The following is a 20,625-nucleotide window of genomic DNA, read 5'->3' on the forward strand; positions in this document are numbered from 1 at the left end:
ACTGCAGTCAGGAGAAGAAAGTACTACCTGATATGGAGCCAAATCTTGGTAACAAAGACATATCAAGGTTGTTTTCTAATGTCATTCTGAATAGAGATTATATTATGAATCACAGGATTAATCTGTATTACCATGTAATAAATCTCAACTCTCCACATGCTGCAGGATATAACTGTCTTTGTGAAAACCTAAAATAAAAACAAGCTGGTCTAGTCTCCTGAAATGTGGCATTGACGTACTAAATTAAAGACATATAAAATAATGATTTGAAGAGTGATTTTAGAAAGTTAACATGTTCTTGTTAATATTTATAGAGTATGGAATACAAAATAATTTCTAGAAATATTTATAAAAGAGTAGATGAATATTAGATTATTGGCAAACTGCATAATGGCAAGAAGAAATTAACATGCTACTTTTCAGTACTTTTAAAAAATGAACTTGAGACAAAATTCAGGTTTCAACAAACATAATCCTCAATATACAATAAACTTACCTAGAAAAAAATCACTTGGTTAAATGATTATCTTAGCATTAATGCTCATATCTTTATTTTTCTTAAATGTTTCTTTTGCCTTTCAGACTCTAAAATTTATTTTTTTTGGAAATTGTTTGTTTCTTCCTCTAAGTAGTAACTCCCTGAAAGAAGCAGGCTAGATCGTGGGTGGACTTAGACCTGGGTTTAGACAGCCTGGGTTTTAAAGGCCAGCTTTTCTGATGCTTAGTTATAATTTGGTTGTTTCCTTAGTATTAAAGTGGGGCTAACGAATCCTATTTCAAGTGGCGGCTGTCAGGAGTAGGAGTGTACAGAAGGCACTTGGCACAGTTCCTGGCACATAGTAGGCAGGCAATAAATGGCAGCTGTTTTCACTGTTACAGCGAAAGCCTGTTTCACAGCATCCGCCATCGCACTGGAGTCCTCCGCCCTCCACCTCACCATGCGCAAGCATAGGGTCCTCCTTTCATGCTTGTCGTCTTGTCTCATGTGTGAAGTAATATTTTACGTTTTTCGCTGGGGTTACAACCACTGTATTTTTTAATCTTTATTTTGTCCATTTCATAATTAGTATCTGTTATCCATTAGCATTAAGGAGTTCCTTAAATATGGTTTTGATATTGCTGTTGTATTTAAACATTTTCAGAAATGAAACAAATGGAAGTTGGAATGGTGTGTTAGGTCTTTCTTTCTTTCTTTCTTTTTCTTTTTTCTTTTTTGTGCTTCTTATAGACCGAAGTGATCCTCCATTCAGTTTTTTGGAATGTGGATGTGAGTTTTTTTGTATTCATTTGGTGTTAAGGCAAAAATAAGTGACTTATATGTAAAACCTATAATTATGAGAAGGAAGTTTTTATTATAATCCAATAGTAAAAGCTTCTCTGTTTTTCCCACTAATATTCCTAGGTTAATTTAATAAAGAAGCAAAGTAGATAAAGTGAAATTGCTGTGCTGTCACGCTGTGTTCTAATAGTAAAGTATGACTGTGAGCAAGCACAGATTACAATGTGATAAAGGCCTCCCTTCACTTTCTGCCAGGTGACGTCGGAAGACAGAAGTGCCCTGTGGGCTTTGGTTACATTCTATGGGGGAGACTGTCAGCTGACCCTCAATAAGAAATGCACACACTTGATTGTTCCAGAGCCAAAGGGGGTAAGCATTTCATGTGCATTCTTCTGTTCATATGTCATGGAGGTATTTTCAGAAATCAGATGTTTTTTATCGAGCTTCTTTTAAATTAATTATTAGATTCCATTTACAAAAGCTGATTGTATTGGTTTATATTATTTATATCCAGCTTTATTTTATAAAAGATATGAGATGATTATAAATTATCTCGTGGGTCGAAAATGACTTCTAAATATAAAGAAATTTGGCTTAATTTCCTAGGGCAAATACAAAATTTTTTTAATTTCTAGAATTTCCTTTCAAATCCAGTAAAACATTGGTTTTTTTTTTTTTTTTTTAGAGACAGAGTCTCACTTTGTCGCCCTCAGTAGTGTGCCATGGCGGCAGAGTTCACAGCAACCTCCAGCTCTTGGGCTTAGGCAATTCTTTTGCCTTAGCCTCCCAAGTAGCTGGGACTACAGGTGCTCACCACAACACCTGGCTATTTTTTTGTCGCAGTTTGGCCAGGGCCCTACTCACTGAGCCACAGGTGCCTCCCTAAATGGTTCATTTTTACTTGTGGAAACATGCATTTTTAGTTCCATTCACAATTTTTTAAGAGACCTATGCCCAGTATGATTATAAACATACATTTGGGGAAGTTTTTTTTTTTTTTTTTGAGACAGAGCCTCAAGCTGTTCCCCTTGGTAGAGTGCTGTGGCTTCACTGCTCACAGCAACCTCCAACTCCTGGGCTCAAGCGAGTTTCCTGCCTCCGCCTCCCAAGTAGCTGGGACCACAGGCGCCCACCACAACGCCCGGCTATGGGGAAGTTTTTCATATGTTTCCTTCTTAATAAACTAGAATATGTACAAACTGTGTTTGTCCTGATAAGCACAGGGCTCTCATCCTCAGCCCTGGGCCATGTGGATTTTGGTTCCACCAGTGGAATCTCAGTCGCACCTTTATCCCCAGGGCCTGATAGAAGTGCAGTTGTCCAGCCCTTTCCCAGACTTGCTAACTCAGACCTGGGGACTAATGCAATGGTCTGTGTTTGATCAAGTCCTCTGGTAGGTGATTCTATGGTGCGTACTGAATTTTGCAAATTTTTCTCTCCCGTGAACAATTTGTCTTTTATAACTTTGAGAATCAAGTTTAGTGTATGTATGGTAGAAAAGTCTTTTGGGCAGTGCCTGTGGTTCAAAGGAGGGTGCCAGCCCCATATACCGGAGGTGGCGAGTTCAAACCTGGCCCTGGCTGAAAAAAAACCTGAAAAAAAAAAAAAAAAGGAAAAGTCTTCTGACTGGTTCACTTTTTCCATGTCGGTCATTTCCTTCATTTTTTTCATTCGCTTTCAATGTGAATCATTATGACCATATTCCATCCGAGTGCACTGACTGAATCACGAGGGAACCTAGACGGCAGAGTGTGCCGCGTATGGTGAAGGCCCTGGGTGAGGTGGGAGCGGAGGCTGGTGCAGAGGCACAAACCTCACCCTACCAAGAGTATCCGTTTTATAGGGTCTTTGAAACTAACCAGAAGTGACCCAGAAGCATGTGCTGTTCATGACAGTTTAACAGAGATTTTGGGCTGATGACTTTGGTCATAGTACACATTATTATTCACCAAGAAACTCTGAAAATTTATAGTGTGACTCTTAGATTTTATTTATATAAAAACATTTATATTTTACACGATAGTTTAAGTGATAATAGAATGCTTTTTGACATTGGTTGGTCCCTCTTGTATTAATATTGATTTATATTTGCATAGCTAGTTTGATGGGAAAATAAAATCTTTATAACTTTTTTAACTGAGTCAATACTTGTAAATAGTCAAATTATAAGTTCAGACGCACTACATGAATTTGTGAAAGCTGTTTTAAATTGTGATTTGACTTTTTAGTTCTAGAGTCTTAAAGAGTTAACTCTTTGGCTTTTAGGATATAATATATATTTTAAAGCATTTATTGACTTTAGATTAAATTTTTAAGTTGTATAGCTAAAAGTGAAATATTTAAAAATTTTTAATTTGGAAGAAAATCCTATCTAAACCAAAAAGTATATACAATATATTATACATATATATATATAGACACATACACATACAAACATACATATACATGCACACACAGTATATAGACATACTTTGTTTGGGCTTTATCCCAACATAGAAGTACTTTAAAAAATCATTTTATTTGGCTAAGACATGCTTGTGAATAAGACAGCAAATATGCCAAATAATTATTTTTAGAAAAGGCAAATGCTCCAAATATTTTAGAAGTTGATATTAACAAGATGTTATATGTATACATGCACTGTGCTTATATACATGAATTATCTAAGTCTGTCTTGGAATTATAATATTGTCTTGTGTAATTTACTCTTAATTCTTGATTTTATTTTTAAACTGGAAAAGAAAGATGTCTTTTTTGGTTTTCCAATTTTAATTTCTCAGATCTAAAATAACTAATTCAACTTTTAGGGAAAAAGAAACTATTTTATTTTTGTTTATTTATTTTTAAAAATTTAGTTTTTAAAACTAGAGACAGACCTTTGCTATGTTGCTCAGACTGGTCTTGAACTCCTGACCTCAAGCTATCCTCCTGTCTCAGCCTCCCAGAGTGGGGGGATTACAGGCGTGAGCCACTGTGCCCAGTCTGGAACTACTATTTAATGTTTACTGCATTGCTCTCACAATGGTAAATACTTGTAAAAATCAGGTTTTGTATTTATTTGCCAGTAATACAAATAATGACAGGCAGCTGTTAGCGCTTACTTACCAAATCCCAGTATAGTAATGGCCATAGTGCACTAGGACACAGTGCTTCCTACAGTCACCACGAAGAAGCTGAAACACAGATAACCTGCCACCCCTTTAGGTTACAAATTCTTCTATCTGCACAGGCTTTATTGTTCCTAAATAATTTTTAAGAATTCATGCTTACGGCTCGGCGCTTGTGGCTCAAGCGACTAAGGCGCCAGCCACATACACCTAAGGTGGTGGGTTCGAATCCCCAGCCTGGGCCCGCCAAACAACAATGATGGCTGCAACCAAAAAATGGCCAGGCATTGTGGCGGGCGCCTGTAGTCCCAGCTACTTGGGAGGCTGAGGCAGGAGACTCGCTTGAGCCCAGGAGTTGGAGGTTGCTGTGAGCGTGATGCCATGGCACTTTACCCAGGGGGATAGCTTGAGGCTCCGTCTCAAAAAAAAAAAAAAAAAAAGAATTCATGCTTACGTGTAAAATAAAAAGAAAGCAATTATTAATGAAAAGTATATAGGATTTTTTAAATGTTTAAGCACAAGTCCTCTGGAAGACAGTGTAGTGGTGAGCTGTTTCTCTGGGTGTAACATAGACATCTACTCGAGGTTGTATGTTTATGTAGCAAATCACAAGTATGTAGCGTAACAGCTACAAAACAGAGACTGTCCTGTGTTGGTTATAATGACCTAAAAACCTCCAATGATGTTGCCCATAGTGATATGATATTCTAGTAAAATACAATTTTTAAAAGATGAGTAAACAACTTCTAGTAATTTTTTGAATAAGACAAATAATTACCCTTTGATTATTTATTTATTTTTAGTTTTAGATAGCTGCTTTCCTGAAAAATTAATGTCTATACCTGCAGATACTTTTCATCTGAATGTTTGGTGGTACAGTGATGGAATGTGGTCTGCGGGATAGTTCTTTGGCCATGCAGCACCATGTAGGTCCGTTGAGGACTCAGAATTTCCCCAGTCCCTGTCCCCTACCAGCTTTTGTGAATAATAAAAGGCTCCTCCCCTTAAATTTCCAAAGTGCAAGGAGTGGTAGCAGCTCCTCTTGGGTATCACTAGGTTAAAATTTGTACCTTGGGTCAGGACAGGATGTGCAGCTGGTGGCTCGGCACTTCACTTCAGCTGTCACCTTCTGCGACTCCTCCCAGCTTAGACTGGAGGCCAAGAAGCAGCAGTCTGTCAAATGAACAGAGGGAACTATATGTTCAGATGTAGGTCTGTAATCTCTTCAGACATTAATTTGTAAACTAATGATGGTGAATTTAAACAGTTTCAATCCATAAATTGTATGCATGCTAAATAGAGATTAGCTGACTATACACAAAAATAAATGAGTTTCTTTTGAAATGAATTCACGTTTTTGCATTTTTCTATGAGTACAAACAGAGAAAACTTGTGAAAATGGTATCATGAAACTGCCTTGTATGTTCTTGAGGTTGAAAAGTTTCCATTTAAATTGATACGGAAGAAGGAATTTATAAATTTAAAACCAAGGCCGGGCGCGATGGCTCACGCCTGTAATCCCAGCACTTGGGAGGCCAAGGTGGATGGATTGCCTGAGCTCACAAGTTCGAGACTAGCCTGAGCAAGAGCGGGACCCCGTCTTTAAAAAAAGTAGCCAGGTGTGGTGGTGGGCAACTCAGCTACTTGGGAGGCTGCGGCAAGAGGATCACTTGAACCCAGGAATTTGAGGTTGCAGTGAGCTAAGATACCACGGCACTTCACCAAGAGTAACCAAGTGAGACACTAACTCAAAAAAATAAATAAATTTAAAACCAACAGAAACAAGATGTGGTTATTAGCTCTCAGGGGGAGAGACCCCTCTGTGGCATTTGCAGATTTCTAAGTGTAGCTACTCTTGCTGGGGAGGTCCCAGGACTGGCCGGCCAGCTCCAGCCCACCACTGGAACCCTGGCCCGCAAACCTCACTCTTAGCTTCCGAGGCCCTTGGCTCTTAGTAAGTTAGAGTTTTTGATAATTTAAGGATCAGAAGAACGTGATAAGGTGGTTCCAGATAAGGCATTTAAACATTGCTCTCCTCTCCGGTCATCTTTGTTGAATCAGTAACTGTCTTTTAATGATAAAAACTACTTATTTTGTGAAAAGTGAGAGAGAACTTCACTGAAATACGATAAGGCAGTTTACTGAAACGTTTTACTTAGATTTACGTAGGAAATAGTCAAGTCATACCTGAAACATGAAATGCCAGCGCTCCATCCATACAAATGAGGAACTGATGCCTGCCAGAGTGGATTCCAAACTCTGACGTGAAGTCCTCTTGTTAATGTCCAGAAGTGTCAGCAACTCCTCTCCATGGAAGTAGTTTTGAATATTTGTTAATGGAATTAAAAATCATCTCATTTCGTATTTTTTTAAGAAATATCTTTCTCCCTTAGAAAATAGTATGTAAACCATGTTAATCTATAATAAATGTTATTCAAGCGTATCATATTTTTGTATTAAATATTTAGTTTATATTAATAAATATTTTTATGTATATCTGGACTTTGTATTCTCCTAAAATAACTCTGAGGTTCTTTGCTGGGTAGTCTAGAAATTAAAAATATTCTCTTATAGAAACTTACTATCTGTATTTACTATGGGGGGAATCTATATAACATTTTGTATTTAAATATTTAAGAACAACATGATTTTTAGGATAGGAATAAAAAGTTTTACTATCGAGGGTGCAGGTAAATTGATGCCCTCCTGTGTAGCTGGTGGAAGTATAAATACCCTGTTTGGGAGGAAGTACAGTTACAGATATGAAGCGTTAAACCTGTATTACTTTTAAAACTTGAACACCAAAACCTAGGAATTTGTCATAAAACATAACTCTGGTTTTTTTTTCTTTAACGGTTCATATATTTAGTAACCAATAACATAATCTTACATGCTTGAGGGAAATGTAGGAAGAACATGCATGAAAAAGGTTAATAATAAGTATCCTTGGGAGGTGAAATTATTGTTATTTTTTTCATCTGGATATACCTGATACTAAAATTGGAAAAAATATATTTTTTTAAAAAGGGAAACTACAAACATATTTCACTTACAGATGAGGATGTAATATCCTAAAACACATATTAACAAGTTGAATTAAAAATTATTGTTGAAATCATGTACTTTGGTCAAAATTAAATCCAATTTATGTGAGAATTAGTCACTATTTTCTTTTCTTTTTTTCCTTTTCTTTTCCTTTCCCTCACCCCCTCCTTCCTTCTCTGTCTGCTCTCCCCCTTCCCCCATGCCCCACTGTGTCATTAATTGTCCTCATATCAAAGTTGAATACATAGGATTTATGCTTCTCCATTCCTGTGATGCTTCACTAAGAATAATGTGTTCCACCTCCATCCAGGTTAATACAAATGCTGCAAAATCCCCATTTTTTTAATGGCTGAATAGTATTCCATGGTGTACATATACCACAGCTTGCCAATCCATTCCTCCTAAATGAGGGACATTTAGGCTGTTTCCACATTTTAGTGATTGTAAATTGAGCTGTGATAAATAGTCTAGTATAAGTGTCTTTATAATAAAAGGTTTTTTTTCCTTCCTTTCTCTCCATATCCACGTCAGTATCTGCAGTTTTGAGATTTTGTGATATGGGCTATTCTTGCTGGGGTTAGATGGTATCTCAGGGTGGTTTTAATTTGCATTTCTCTAATAATTAGGGATGTTGAGCATTTTTTCGTATGTTTGCTAGCCATTCATCTGTCTTCTTTAGAGAGGGTTCTGTTCATCTCTCTCCCCATTGATGTATGGGATTGTTGTCTTTTTTCATGTGGATTAAGTTCTCTATAGATCCTACTTACTAAGCTTTTGTCTGATTCAAAATATGCAAATATCCTTTCCCATTGTGTAGGTTGTCTATTTGCTTTGGTTCTTGTCTCCTTAGCTATACAGAAGCTTTTCAGTTTAATTAAATCCCATTTGTTTATTTTTGTTGTTTTTACAATTGCCATGGCAGTCTTCATAAAGTCTTTCCCCAGGCCGATATCTTCCAGTGTTTTTCCTATGCTTTCTTTGAGGATTTTTATCATTTCATGCCTTAAATTTAAGTCCTTTATCCATCTGAATCAATTTTTGTGAGTGGAGAAAGGTACGGGTCCATGGGTGGCGCCTGTGGCTCAAAAGGGTAGGACACCGGCCCCATATGCTGGAGGTGGCGGGTTCAAACCCAGCCCTGGCCAAAAAAACAAAAATATGTGGGTCCAGTTTTAGTCTTTTACATGTGGATATCCAGTTCTGCCAGCACCATTTATCGAATAGGGAGTCTTTCCCCCAATGTATGTTCTTGTTTGGTTTATTGAAGATTAGGTGCTTGTAAGTTATTGGTTTCATTTCCTGGTTTTCTGTTCAATTCCAAATGTCTATGTCTTTGTTTTATGTTTTTCTTTTTTAGAGACAGAGTCTCACTTTGTCTCCCTCAGTAGAGTGCTGTGGCGTCACAGTTCACAGCAACTTCCAGTTCCTGGGCTTAGGCGATTCTCTTGTCTTAGCCTCCTAAGTAGCTGGGACTACAGGCGCCCATCACAACGCCTGGCTGTTTACTTTTGTTGTTGCAGTTTGGCCAGGGCCGGATTTGAACCTGCCACCCTCAGTATGTGGGGCTGGCACCATACTCACTGAGCCAGAGGTGCCACCCCTCCATGTCTCCATTTTTGTGCCAGTACCATGCTGTCTTGACCACTTGACCTTGTACAGCCTAAACTCTAGTTTTTTTCTGGTAGCAAAACACTAGAAACAACAAGCAGCCAACACGAGGGGACTGACTAGGTCACACATGTTGAGGAGAGTGCTGACTCCAGGGCCTCTGTGTGTCGCTGTGAGCAGGCCATGAGCCGGGCAGTGACCTGAGGGAGGCCTGCCTGTGAGGTGAGTCTCAGTCGCAGTCACCAATGTCACTACATAATGGTTCAGAAAGTCTTTATCTATTAGAGATAAATAAACTAAGGCAGGTGGGAGATAGATGAGGCAAGGTTTGTGAAGGATTGTCAGTTACTGAAGCTAGGTGACAGGTGCATGGAGCTTATTGCAGTAGTCTCTAGTTTGGGCTGCCTTTGAAAATGTCCGTTAAAAAAGTTAAAAACAGAAGTGCCAGCATCAAAGCGTACATCTTGACATAGGACAGTAGTTCTCAACCTTCCTAATGCCACAACCCTTTAATACAGTTCCTCTGGGTTGAGAACCACTGTCATAGGAGATTGTTCACCACATATTAAGTAAAAACACAAAAAGTATTTGTATACTGACAATATATGTTCTTCCTTTACTCTGTAGTAGCATACATATATATTTTTTTTTTTGGCAGTTCTTGGCCGGGGCTGGGTTTGAACCTGGAACCTCTGGCATATGGGGCCAGCGCCCTACTCCTTTGAGTCACAGGCGCCACCCATACGTATATTTTTATAACAAAAACAAGCCATACACTGAGAATGTTAGCTGTGGTCCTCTAGGAGGTGTGATGGCGATTGTGTTCATTTTCCTTTGCTTAGCCTTTTATTCGTGGCTCCCAAGACTGAATTTTACTTATATTTTAAAAAGATGTAAGAACGAATATCCCGAAAAACAAAAGGTTGAATCACTTTGCCCTGTGCAGAGCTCACTGTGCCAGATGTCTCTCCTGGGTTTCTTGGGCTTAGCAGTCTCCATACTGCTCATGCCGAGGACTGGAGGCCAGACATGTCCCTCTGGTGGCCGGCTCCCTCTGCCTGGCCACACCACAGGTGCCTCCTGGGGGCTCCATGACAGGACATGGAGTTTAGGGCCCCACTCATGTGTTTGCTAGAGAATTGCTGTCACATACTAGGCTTTTAAAGGCAGGTAGGAGAGAATCTGTTAGTTAATGGAGGAGCCAAATTTATAAACTTGTTTATTGTATTATTTTATTATTGTGTTAATCTTATTTAAGATTTTCCATCTATTTCTGCTTCCCCTTGGTGTTCCACATTCTGTGTCTTTCCCAGTGGAGGAGCCCATTGCCTGTGCCCACACCTGGCGTGTGCACCCTGCATACGGCTTTTCCGTCCTGCTGTGCGCTCTGCTTTTCCTGCTAACTGCAAATTCTCATCATTCATGCCCCAGCCAGAGTTCACCTTTCCCCGAGTCTTCCAGCATGTTGCTGGGATCCTTTCCTATTCTATTACCACATCATTTAGCACTGGTTTTACATTGTAATCTCATTGTGTTTTAATTTCTCTTTAGAACGAAATTGTGAACCTTGTCAGGTCAGACCCTGGTTGCACCTTGTGTCTGGGAATGCATGGTTAGAAGGCAGCCACCCTCCTGGTGTGGCGAGGTGCTCTGCCACACGGCCACCTTACTTAGATAAGCCTGTCCTGGAAAACCAGCTCTGTAAAAATTACCAATAAATAAACACTTGGATTACATAGCAATTATTCATTTTAAAATTTTGCATAGGATTCCTAGCTCTCCTTTGTATTTAAAATATTTTTAAAAGATCATTTTAAACAGGTCATTGAATACTCTCCTGCAGGCACCGTGCCTTCCCGGGCTCCTGGATGGGGCGTTAGCACCTCTTGCTGCACGTCCTCCGTCTCCGTGCACATTCTCCTGTGTAGAAAATGGCAGTGACAGTTGCTGAACATTTCAACTGCATTCCTTTCCTAAGGTTCCTTTTTAAAAATGCCTGATTGTAGGAGATTTTATGGGATTCACAGCTTTGTTGTGTGTGTGTTGTGCTCTGCTCACAGGAGAAGTACGAATGTGCTTTAAAGCGAACCAGCATTAAGATTGTGACTCCTGACTGGGTCCTGGACTGCATATCTGAGAAGAGCAAAAAGGATGAAGCGTTTTATCATCCTAGGCTGATTATTTATGAAGAAGAAGAAGAGGAAGAAGAGGAGGAGGAGGAAGTGGAAAATGAGGAGCAAGATTTTCAAAATGAGGGTAGCACGGATGAAAAGTCCAGCCCTGCCAGCTCGCAGGACGGGTCTCCTCCAGGTGACCAGCAGTTTTCCCCCAAGGCCAACATTGAGAAATCTAAAGGAGAATTGATGTTTGACGACTCTTCAGATTCATCACCTGAAAAACAGGAGAGAAATTTAAACTGGACCCCAGCTGAAGTCCCACAGTTAGCTGCAGCCAAACGCAGACTGCCCCAGGGAAAGGAGCCTGGGCTGATTAACCTGTGTGCCAATGTCCCTCCAGTCCCAGGGAACATTTTGCCTCCTGATGTCCGGGGTAATTTAATGGCTTCTGGACAAAACCTCCAAAGTTCTGAAAGATCTGAAGTGATAGCTCCGTGGAGTCCAGCTGTGCGGACACTGAGAAATATTACTAACAATGCTGACATTCAGCAGATTAACCGACCATCAAATGTAGCACACGTAAGTCACACTTTAAAAAACAGAAACAAAAATAATTGGATTTCACACTCAGTTACGGTATAGCTTATTGTTTCTGCTTCTTCAGACCGAGTAACTTATGAGCAGTATTGATTTGTGTGAGAACTTGTTTTGCAGTCACATATGCACATATAGACTTTAGCTTTGTAAATTCTGTTGAGAAAGAGGGGAACAGCAAGCAGGGAGTGGGAACAGGACAGCATTGGTAGAGCACTGTCCCTTGAAGGAAGGTTGCCATTTTCACCAGGTTTAAAATTAGCATTGGAGCAAAGAGAAGACTGAAGTTCACCAGCTGTTCTCAGTTTGTTTGTAGTGACCTTCATGGTAGTAAGACATAACAAATTCATTCATTCATTGAAGAAACCTTGAACTCAGCTGATAGAGATTGATATGGAATAGATCTTAAATGTTTTAAGTAGATGTTTTTTAGTTTAAGACAGAAGGTGGTTGATGTGGTACCTTGGCCGCTGTTTGCATTTTTCTGGACACCGGGGATAAAGTGGTAAATAAGAAAGACAAGCAGAAGAATTCTGTGAAAATAGTAACCATCAGGCAGTAGCAGTTAGCAGGAAGGAGGCTGTTCTAGATGGTGAGGAGGTCGGGAGTGCATCGTGAAGGAGGGGTCTCAGGTCGGGTTGGAAGTCAGGGAGGCCATGGCAAGAAGCAACAGCAGAGAGTTCCGGGAGAAGGGAACAGCACCCGCCAAGACCCAGAAATGGATGTGGCTTTGCTGTGTTGTAAGAAAAGAGAATGAGTGAATGAGTGAACTTGGTAACGTGAGCGAGTGCTAGGGAAGATTGGAAAGGGGCCTGGTCGGGGCATGCTTCCTGGCAGCCAGCCCTGGGGAACCTGGAGCGAGCTGAGGTCCCAGAAGTGCTGTGCAAGGGGTGGACCGTAGAGGGGAAGAGGGAGGCAGAGACCCTCGAGCCCAGTTGGAGAAAGAAGCGTGGAAGGGGAGGGCCTTGCTTCCCACTGTGAGAAAGGAGTGGAGGTGATGGGGTTTCAGCAGTAAGGGCACTCACTGCAAGAGCTGCAGGCTGTAGGCCCCTCCGAGGCGCTGGGTTTGGGTTTGCGGTGTCTGATGCTTCCCAGGGAAGACTTCTGGCCAGCAGGGGACGTGTATATCTGGCTGTCCTGTAGAATGGTTTGCTAGAGTTAACCAGGTGAGATGGTGCTGGTAGAAGCTGTGGGAATGGACCCAGGGCAGGCTGGGCTGGGCTGGCAGTTTGCCTTGTTCTGGACACTTCGGTTTTATGTTTTTGTTTCCTGAGTAGCAGCTCAGCGTCCCAGAGAAGTGACTCTGGGGTCTGGGAACAATGTTGTACACACCTACTCTGGGTGGGGGGCTTGATGTGCAGCAAGTGGAGATTTGCAAGTGGCCTGCTGTTAAGAGTCGCTGCTAGTTTCATTGGGTGGCATGGTGGAGGTGGCTTTAAAAGCCTTTATTGGTTAAAGATGCTGAGAAACACCTCTCCTTCCTCTCTAGGCTTCAGTGGCTCTGGGCAGTGCCTGGTGCTGGAGGGGGTATAGCATCTCAAATATGGGAGAGGCACGCGTCCTTTATACAGCAGAAGGGAAAGTTAGGATGGCGTGAGGCAAGGGGAGCAGAGAGGAGAAAACCAATTGTGAAACAGTTCACAGAGCGGGAAGACAGTGATCCATCTGGTAGGGTCTTTGTCAGAATCAAATGAAATGTGTAAAAGCTGCAGGCGCTGGGGAGTGGAGTCAGTGGTGGTTGAAAATAGGCCGTGCCCTTTGCTCCTCACCTCTCTGCAGCTGAGAGAACAGTGTTACCAGTTACCCATCAGCTTTGTTTGTTCCTGCTGTATTCTGTGTTTTTTAAATACAGTGGATGTTGGTTTAAATCCAAAGTTCCTTATTTTCTCATGTTTGTGTTTGAAAATATAAAGAGGAAATAATCTCATTTGAAATGGAAATAAGTGGCTGTAACAGGGAGTTCAGCACATCTCTGCTTTTGAAATTGTCCTTAGGAGTCGAACTTATCCTCAGCTGTGGCTGCTGAGCTGACCTGGGTCAGCGCCATCTTCTCCAGTGCATGGGGCAACTTGATCACTAGTTGAGAACAAAGTGAAAAAATAAATTTTCTGAGAGTTTTTCTGCAGTGCCAGAGAGAACATAAGGACACTTTACTGCTAGATGTGAAGAACGTGAGTTTTTGAAATATTAGAAATAGGAGACAGATTTAGTTTAACATTAAATTGTGGTGGGGGAGTGGGGTGTAACCCTTGAAATCCTATTTAAATTGCAAATTTATAGTGGCTCCAGCCATGTGGTGTGTACCATAATGCTTTATATATTGTGGCATTCAGTAACTCAGTATTAATGTAATTTAAATGAGGTTTATGACAGTTGTGATGGGAAAATTTAAACTTGACATTCATTTAAAATGGTTGTTCTCACTATAGCACAATTACATAATTGAGCCATTACGATTCTTCTTCTTATGTTCTTTAGGATTAACATATGTTTTCAGCCAGAGGCAGATCAGAGGGTTGGAAAGTGATCTGGTGAATGTGGCAGAGGTTCTAAGAGACCCCGAGATGGCTGGCCTTGTGTGTGCCCCTCTCGTGCTGTGCTCGACTTTGCAGGTGCAGAGGGTTCAGGCCAGTGGCCACCTTCATTCCTGGCCAGGGCTCTGAAATCTCCACCTGATCTCCCTTAAGGACTAGAGTTAGCAGCAGATGGGACCCTTCTCAACCTGTTCTCCTGAGGCCTTTAGTGGAAGCAGCTGGATGCCACCCCCTGCCCGACCCAGGCTCCTTCCCCGCTCAGGTCATGATCACCTTATGCACACAGCAGGCTCAGCGGTGAGGTGTAAGAGGGCAGAGAGGAGCAGCCCCTCCCCAAGTGCCCATGTGTTTGTGTGGTCCTGCATCCCCTCAGAGCGCCATTTATTTAACACCATGTGGAAAACAACTGGTTCAGGTCTGCTCCCTGTGGCAGATAATAGACACTCGTTTCCTCACTGGCCACCAGATTCCATGGGGTGTTCATGTCTCAAGATGAGAAAGTAGTGTGTGTGTATGATTTAAAAGTTCAGATGATGGCAAAGGCCATAGAGTCAAAAGTTAAACTCCTTCCCAGGAGGCGGCCACTGCCCCTCAGCAGTTTCGTGGGTTGGGCTCGTGGCTGATCTGCACGTGGGCAAGCACGTAGGCGGTACTCACTGCGGAAAGTCAGCACACAGAGCTGATCAGCACGGGTCAGCTGTTTGGGGTGGTACGTGGTGGGGCTAATTTTCCCCCCTACTGCTGCTTTGGAGAAGAAATAGTTACTTTATTAAATTTGTTTACAAAACATTTTTCTGTCTAGAGTTTAACTGAGATTTTTCTAAAATCTTGACTCTCCTTGTAGAGATGTCTTATCTATCAGGTGACTTTAAGGGCAAATGTGCCAAGCTTTTGAGTTTGACTTACTTCAATTATGAACTGGATTATTTATCCAAAGCCTGTTTCCCTTACAGATCATATAGTTTTGATTTTGGAGTCTTATTTAAGTGAAAGATATATGTTAGAATCATATTTGAAGTTTTGGTATGGTTCCTAGAATATGCTGAAATTGAATTTCTAGAGTTTTATTTAAATGACAGATAGACTTTTAATAGGGTTAAGTTGTGTGGATTGAGTTTTAGTATTATAAAATCTGTACTGGTCTTCCTGACTCTATTCAGTTTTGTTATTTGGGCATGGTGAATATAATTCATGATGTATCCTTTTTCTTTTGTTTTGTTCAGTGCCCTGTAGGATATAACAAAAATAACCTGCAGTTGGATTCTCTGCTTGGGGGCATCTCATGGCCACTGTCCCTTCCCTTCCTAGCCCTCACAACTAGGGGGACTCAGTGCACAGGACCCAGCTTACCCCTGTCATTGTGAAGCAAGATGAACTGGAAGGGAGACAGTCTGGCCTGGATGATTCTGTCTAGTTTGCAACATTTTGTCCGATCTGAGGACCTCAGGCATTTTTGAGGAAGCATAATTTTCCAGCTATAGTGTCCATTTTTTTAGTTGGGGGAACGTTTACCACTTAAACCTGGTGCTGGGGTCTGGCCTGCCCCCCTTTGGTGGAGTGTGTCACTGTAGGAAGGGGCTCCTGGAGCCACAGCTGAGGGCCCACTGCTTTCATCTGGAAATTGAGGACCTTCCTGTATGGGACTCTGGGCGGTGAGGTGGGGGGAAGATGGCAGGGTGAGGCTCGCCCTGCCAGGTGCCCTCGCCCTGCTCCCTGTGGCAGACAACTGATGCTCATTTTCTTACTGGCCATCAGATTTCATGGAGTGTTTACATGTCAAGATGAGAAAGTAATAGGTGTACAATTTAAAAATTCAGATGATATCAAAGGTCATAGAGCTTCCCCAGAGCTGCAGGGAGGGCAGCAGGCGCTGAGGACGGCTGCAGGTGCCGCATGTGGGGTCATGGGGCCCTGAGGGCACACGGGGCAGAAGACTACCCTGGAAACATTTGGCCAAGAGTCTGTCCACTGTAATTCATTAGCTTGTTCCATTTTACTGATGTGGTTGCAAATTTTGGTGGTTTAAATGTATGAATTTTTTTACATTATTGAAGTTGATGAGGTGAAGTAAATACTAAAGAAAAATGTATTGTTTTTGAAGTTTTCAATCATTTGGCACATCTATCTGGTTGAATATTAAACAGGTTGGATATACCATTAATCCACTAAGAGACTATTAGTCCATTTCAGGAGCTATTGATAATGACGTCACCTAACTTTTGCTTTCTAGATATTACAATCCCTTTCCGCACCTACAAAAAATTTAGAACAGCAGGTGAATCACAGCCAGCAGGGACATGCAAACGCCAACACGGTGCTGTTTAGCCAAGTGAAAGTGACTCCCGAGGCCCACATGTTGCAGCCGCAGCCCCCGCAGCCCCAGCACCCAGTCCTGCACCTGCAGCCCCAGCAGATGATGCAGCTCCAGCCACAGCCACAGCCGTACCCCCAGCCGCAGCCGCACCAGTTCCCGCAGCAGCAGCAGCAGCAGGTCCACCAGCACCAGTTCCCGCAGCAGCAGCTGCAGTTTCCACAGCAACAGCTGCACCCTCAGCAGCAGCTGCACCGCCCCCCACAGCAGCTCCAGCCATTCCAGCAGCAGCAGGCCCTGCAGCAGCAGCTGCACCAGCTCCAGCAGCACGGTCTGCTCCAGCAGCAGCAGCAACTGGCACAGCTCCAGCAGCACGGCCTGCTCCAGCAGCAGCAGCAGCACCTGCAGCAACACCAGCTGCAGCGCGTGCACCAGCAGCAGCAGCTGCAGAGCCAGCCAGTGCCGCACCTGAGTCAGCCGGCCCCAGCCCTGCAGCACCAGGCCCCGCCCCAGCCGCCACCGCCACAGCAGCAGCAGCAGCTTTTTGGACACGACCCAGCAGTGGAGAGTTCGTAATGGGGGTTTTCTCTCTCTCCCAAAAGTCTTGTACCTACAGGAGTGCTTTGAGAATGTCTGGGGTATGGGGTGAGGGTTGTCACTATGGAGCACCTGACAAAGCAGGGGCTGTAATGGCATAACTGTCCTTCCTTTGGTACTTCGGAGGTCGGGTACTTAGTGCTCCAAAGAATGTCTGGGCTGCCATGTAACCCGGAGTGTTGGCTGCTCACATATGAGTTATGTTTTATTTTTCAGTGATGATTTAATATAGACAATATTCTAAATGTACTTGAATTGCCTACAGATATATTATGGTCAAGGCTGATTAACTTAATAAATTTAAATGAAACTTGGCAATATGGCACATTCTGTGCAACCATATTCACAGGGTTTTAATTTTCCTTTTCTTGTATAATTCTGTTCTAGTTCCAGAAGAAAGCTTCTTACTGGGATGTGTGTTTGCAATTGCGGATTATCCAGAACAGATGTCTGATAAACAACTACTGGCCACCTGGAAAAGGGTGAGGTTGTGCCTGAGAGGAGTTAAACTTTGATCTGAAAGTGCTCCTTGCTCAAGTAGACCATCCACTTGTCTACATTCATGGAGATGTGGGAGATGCAGCCGCGTGTGTTCTGGCCTTGTTCTGGGCAGTTCTTAGTCACATTATCATTCTTAAGGTTCTTTCATCTGAGATTTTAAGGGGTGCTAATGATCTGTGTATAATTGGGGGTGCAGAAATAAGGTCTACTTTTTGATAACCCAGGATAGCAACCACTAACTTGTACATGTCTTGGTTATTTCTGTTTCTCCAAAAGCAAATACTAGAAAGTCCTAGAATCTCTACTTTAGAGGGGACCCCAAAATCTTCTAGCCAGAAGAAAACGTAAATACCTTGCTATGCCATAAATCAAAACCGAGCCAAAACATCTGAGTTTAGGTAACCTCAAATAAATCTTGAATGTCCTTCACTATAAGCATCCCTGCTGTTTAACCCTTGCTTAAGTGCCAGACAGGCTGCAAGACCTAAACGTAAATACCTTGCTATGCCATAAATCAAAACCGAGCCAAAACATCTGAGTTTAGGTAACCTCAAATAAATCTTGAATGTCCTTCACTATAAGCATCCCTGCTGTTTAACCCTTGCTTAAGTGCCAGACAGGCTGCAAGACTGCCAGTAAACAGGATGAGCACCTGTGGGGCAGTGGGGACACGGGCAGGAGCGAGGCCCAGGGCATCGTGAGAGCCTGAGGAGCAACCTCACCCATCAGCCTGGGGGCTGTTAGGGAGGGTCTCCTGGCAGAGGTGCTTCCTGAACTGAGTCTCTTGGGACATGCAGCAGCACAAATTAGGGCAGGATTTTTCTGGATGGAGCAATACGGGTGAGATTGCAGGGATTGCTGGGGCAAGCAGCAACGGACGTGCTGCTCGGGGGGCTCCGTGGCCCTGGGGAGCAAGAGGCAAGGCTGGCTTGTCTCCTGAGACCGGCTTTCAGCGTTGCTGTGGGGTTTGCATTTGTCGTCTTGTAGTCTTTAGAACATGTAGAAAGTGGCAGATGAAGGGGTCAGCTGCAAATTAGCAAAGTGTTCAACTTGGGAGCGACCAGGAAGACGACTGTGGCTGGCCGATTGAGAGAGGCTGATGATGTGGCAGGTAAGGCAGGGGCAGTCCTGAGGTCAGAGGTGTTCCCAGATAACTTTTGGAAACTGTCCAAAACTCAAAGGTAAGAAAGATAATGGAGACAAATTGGTGGGGTTTCTTTTGTTTGTTTTTAAGTTAAAGGATTAGCCCAAAAGGTCCAACATTAAATAATAGGAGTTTGGATACATGTCAAGAAAGTTATTAAAGAAATGAGCTTACAACTAAGAGAAAGAAAAGGGTGATTGTAAAGGCAACTGTGAATGTTTGGACTGTTTGAGAGAAAGGACTTTTCTCCCAGAGCTCAGTAGGGGGAAGGTCCTGAAAGATTAGGAATCGGGATGGTTCAAGGCATCTTAGACTAGCACCTGGGACTAGAGGACAGTGGAGCAGTTTGTTCACAGTTTTGAGGGAAAACAGTGTCTAACACGTGCAATCTGTCAGTCATGAGACTGTGCAATAAAGATATTTTCGTACTTCTAGGGTTAAAATTTATCTCTTTTGTATGCTTAGGAAGCTAAGAGAGAATCACGCTGCTGAGAAGTGAACAGAGATTGGAAGGGGATTCTCACTAGGTGTGAGAGTAGGACCCGGAAGAGCCACTGGGTGCCAGAAGGGAATGAAAAGAGACATATCCAGTTTGCCCTTGAACAGTATGGGGGCTGGGGACACTGACCCCAACTAAGTTGAAAATTCAGGCGTAATGTTGGACTTCCCCCAAACCTTACTATTGATAGGCCACTGTTGACTGGAAGCCTCACCAATAGCACGAGCTAGTGGCTGTGCGTTTTCTATGTGTATTACACACTGTATTCTTACAATGAAGAGAGAAAAGAAAGTGCTATGAAACTCATAAGGAAGAGAAACATTTGCTGTTCACAAGTGGAAGAAGGTCATGATAGAGGCCTTCATGCTCCCTCAGGTGTGTGGCCGAGGAGGAGGAAGAGGGAGCAACCTGAAAGCTACTCGGGGTCACCTGTGCTGTGGCAGCGTGCTCTTGCTGTGTGACAGGACCCCAGAGCTTAATGATATGAGGAGCAAAGATGGTCTTGGGTCAGAAATCCTGCAGTGGCCTAGCGGGTGGTTGTGGTTCAGGCTGTCTCATGAGGCTGCCACCAAGATGTCAACTGGAGGCCTCAGTTCCTCACCAGGCGGGGGCTGTCCCTGGCTGCCCAAGTGTCTGCCATGCAGTGACTGTCTTCCTTCCCCAGAGTGAGTGACTAGAGACAGAGCCAGGAGGAGCCACGGTTGCTGCGCCCTTGGTGGCTGCATGTGGGGGTTTCCTGCTGTCAGTTCTGCCCTGTCTGTCAGGTTGGAGAGTGGAGCTCTGACTCCTCCTGGGAGGAGGACACAATTATTGTGGACATACTTTAAAACCACCATGTATACATTTCTTTGGAGACTTTAGGCATGAAATGATGAAAGGTATATAGACAACTAAGAAGAAGGCAGATTGAGATGGGGGCAGGGTGAGGCCATCACTAACGCCAAGGGGAGCAAACGTTTCTCCAGGAAAAGAACTTTAGTCTCAGGGGCTTATTAAACCATACGTCTGAACTGTGTTGTATTAAATCACTCAAGACTGATGTCGACAAGAATTGTGGTATAAGCAAATTTGGAGGGTTTAGGGCCAGGTAAAAGGTGGCCTCCATGATAGGAGGTCAGTAGGTAGGATGAGAAACTGGAAAATAAACAGCAGCATGGGACAGCCAATCAGAAATTGTCATAAGAAACAGCTTCAGAGCTGAATGTGATTGCTTTGGCAGAATGGAAGGCAGGGAAGGGAGAGGGAGCCACAGTCGTCACACGCCTCACTATGCTGTGCTTGTGAATAGC

At 42.8% G+C, this 20,625-nt stretch overlaps 1 protein-coding gene across 1 annotated transcript in view; it reads left to right on the plus strand.

The window, feature by feature from the left end:
* PAXIP1 (PAX interacting protein 1) overlaps positions 1 to 20,625 on the plus strand; it is a 60,476-nt gene that overhangs the window by 17,547 nt on the left and 22,304 nt on the right. Inside the window, exons 5-8 of the mRNA XM_012806470.2 lie at positions 1,535 to 1,648; positions 11,100 to 11,735; positions 16,515 to 17,163; positions 17,580 to 17,674. Coding sequence (XP_012661924.2) covers positions 1,535 to 1,648; positions 11,100 to 11,735; positions 16,515 to 17,163; positions 17,580 to 17,674 — 1,494 coding nt within the window. The remainder of the gene's footprint in view (positions 1 to 1,534; positions 1,649 to 11,099; positions 11,736 to 16,514; positions 17,164 to 17,579; positions 17,675 to 20,625) is intronic.

This window comes from Otolemur garnettii, unplaced genomic scaffold (genome assembly GCF_000181295.1).
Source record: "Otolemur garnettii isolate 467f Iridium unplaced genomic scaffold, OtoGar3 scaffold00053, whole genome shotgun sequence".
Classification (NCBI taxonomy): domain Eukaryota; kingdom Metazoa; phylum Chordata; class Mammalia; order Primates; family Galagidae; genus Otolemur; species Otolemur garnettii.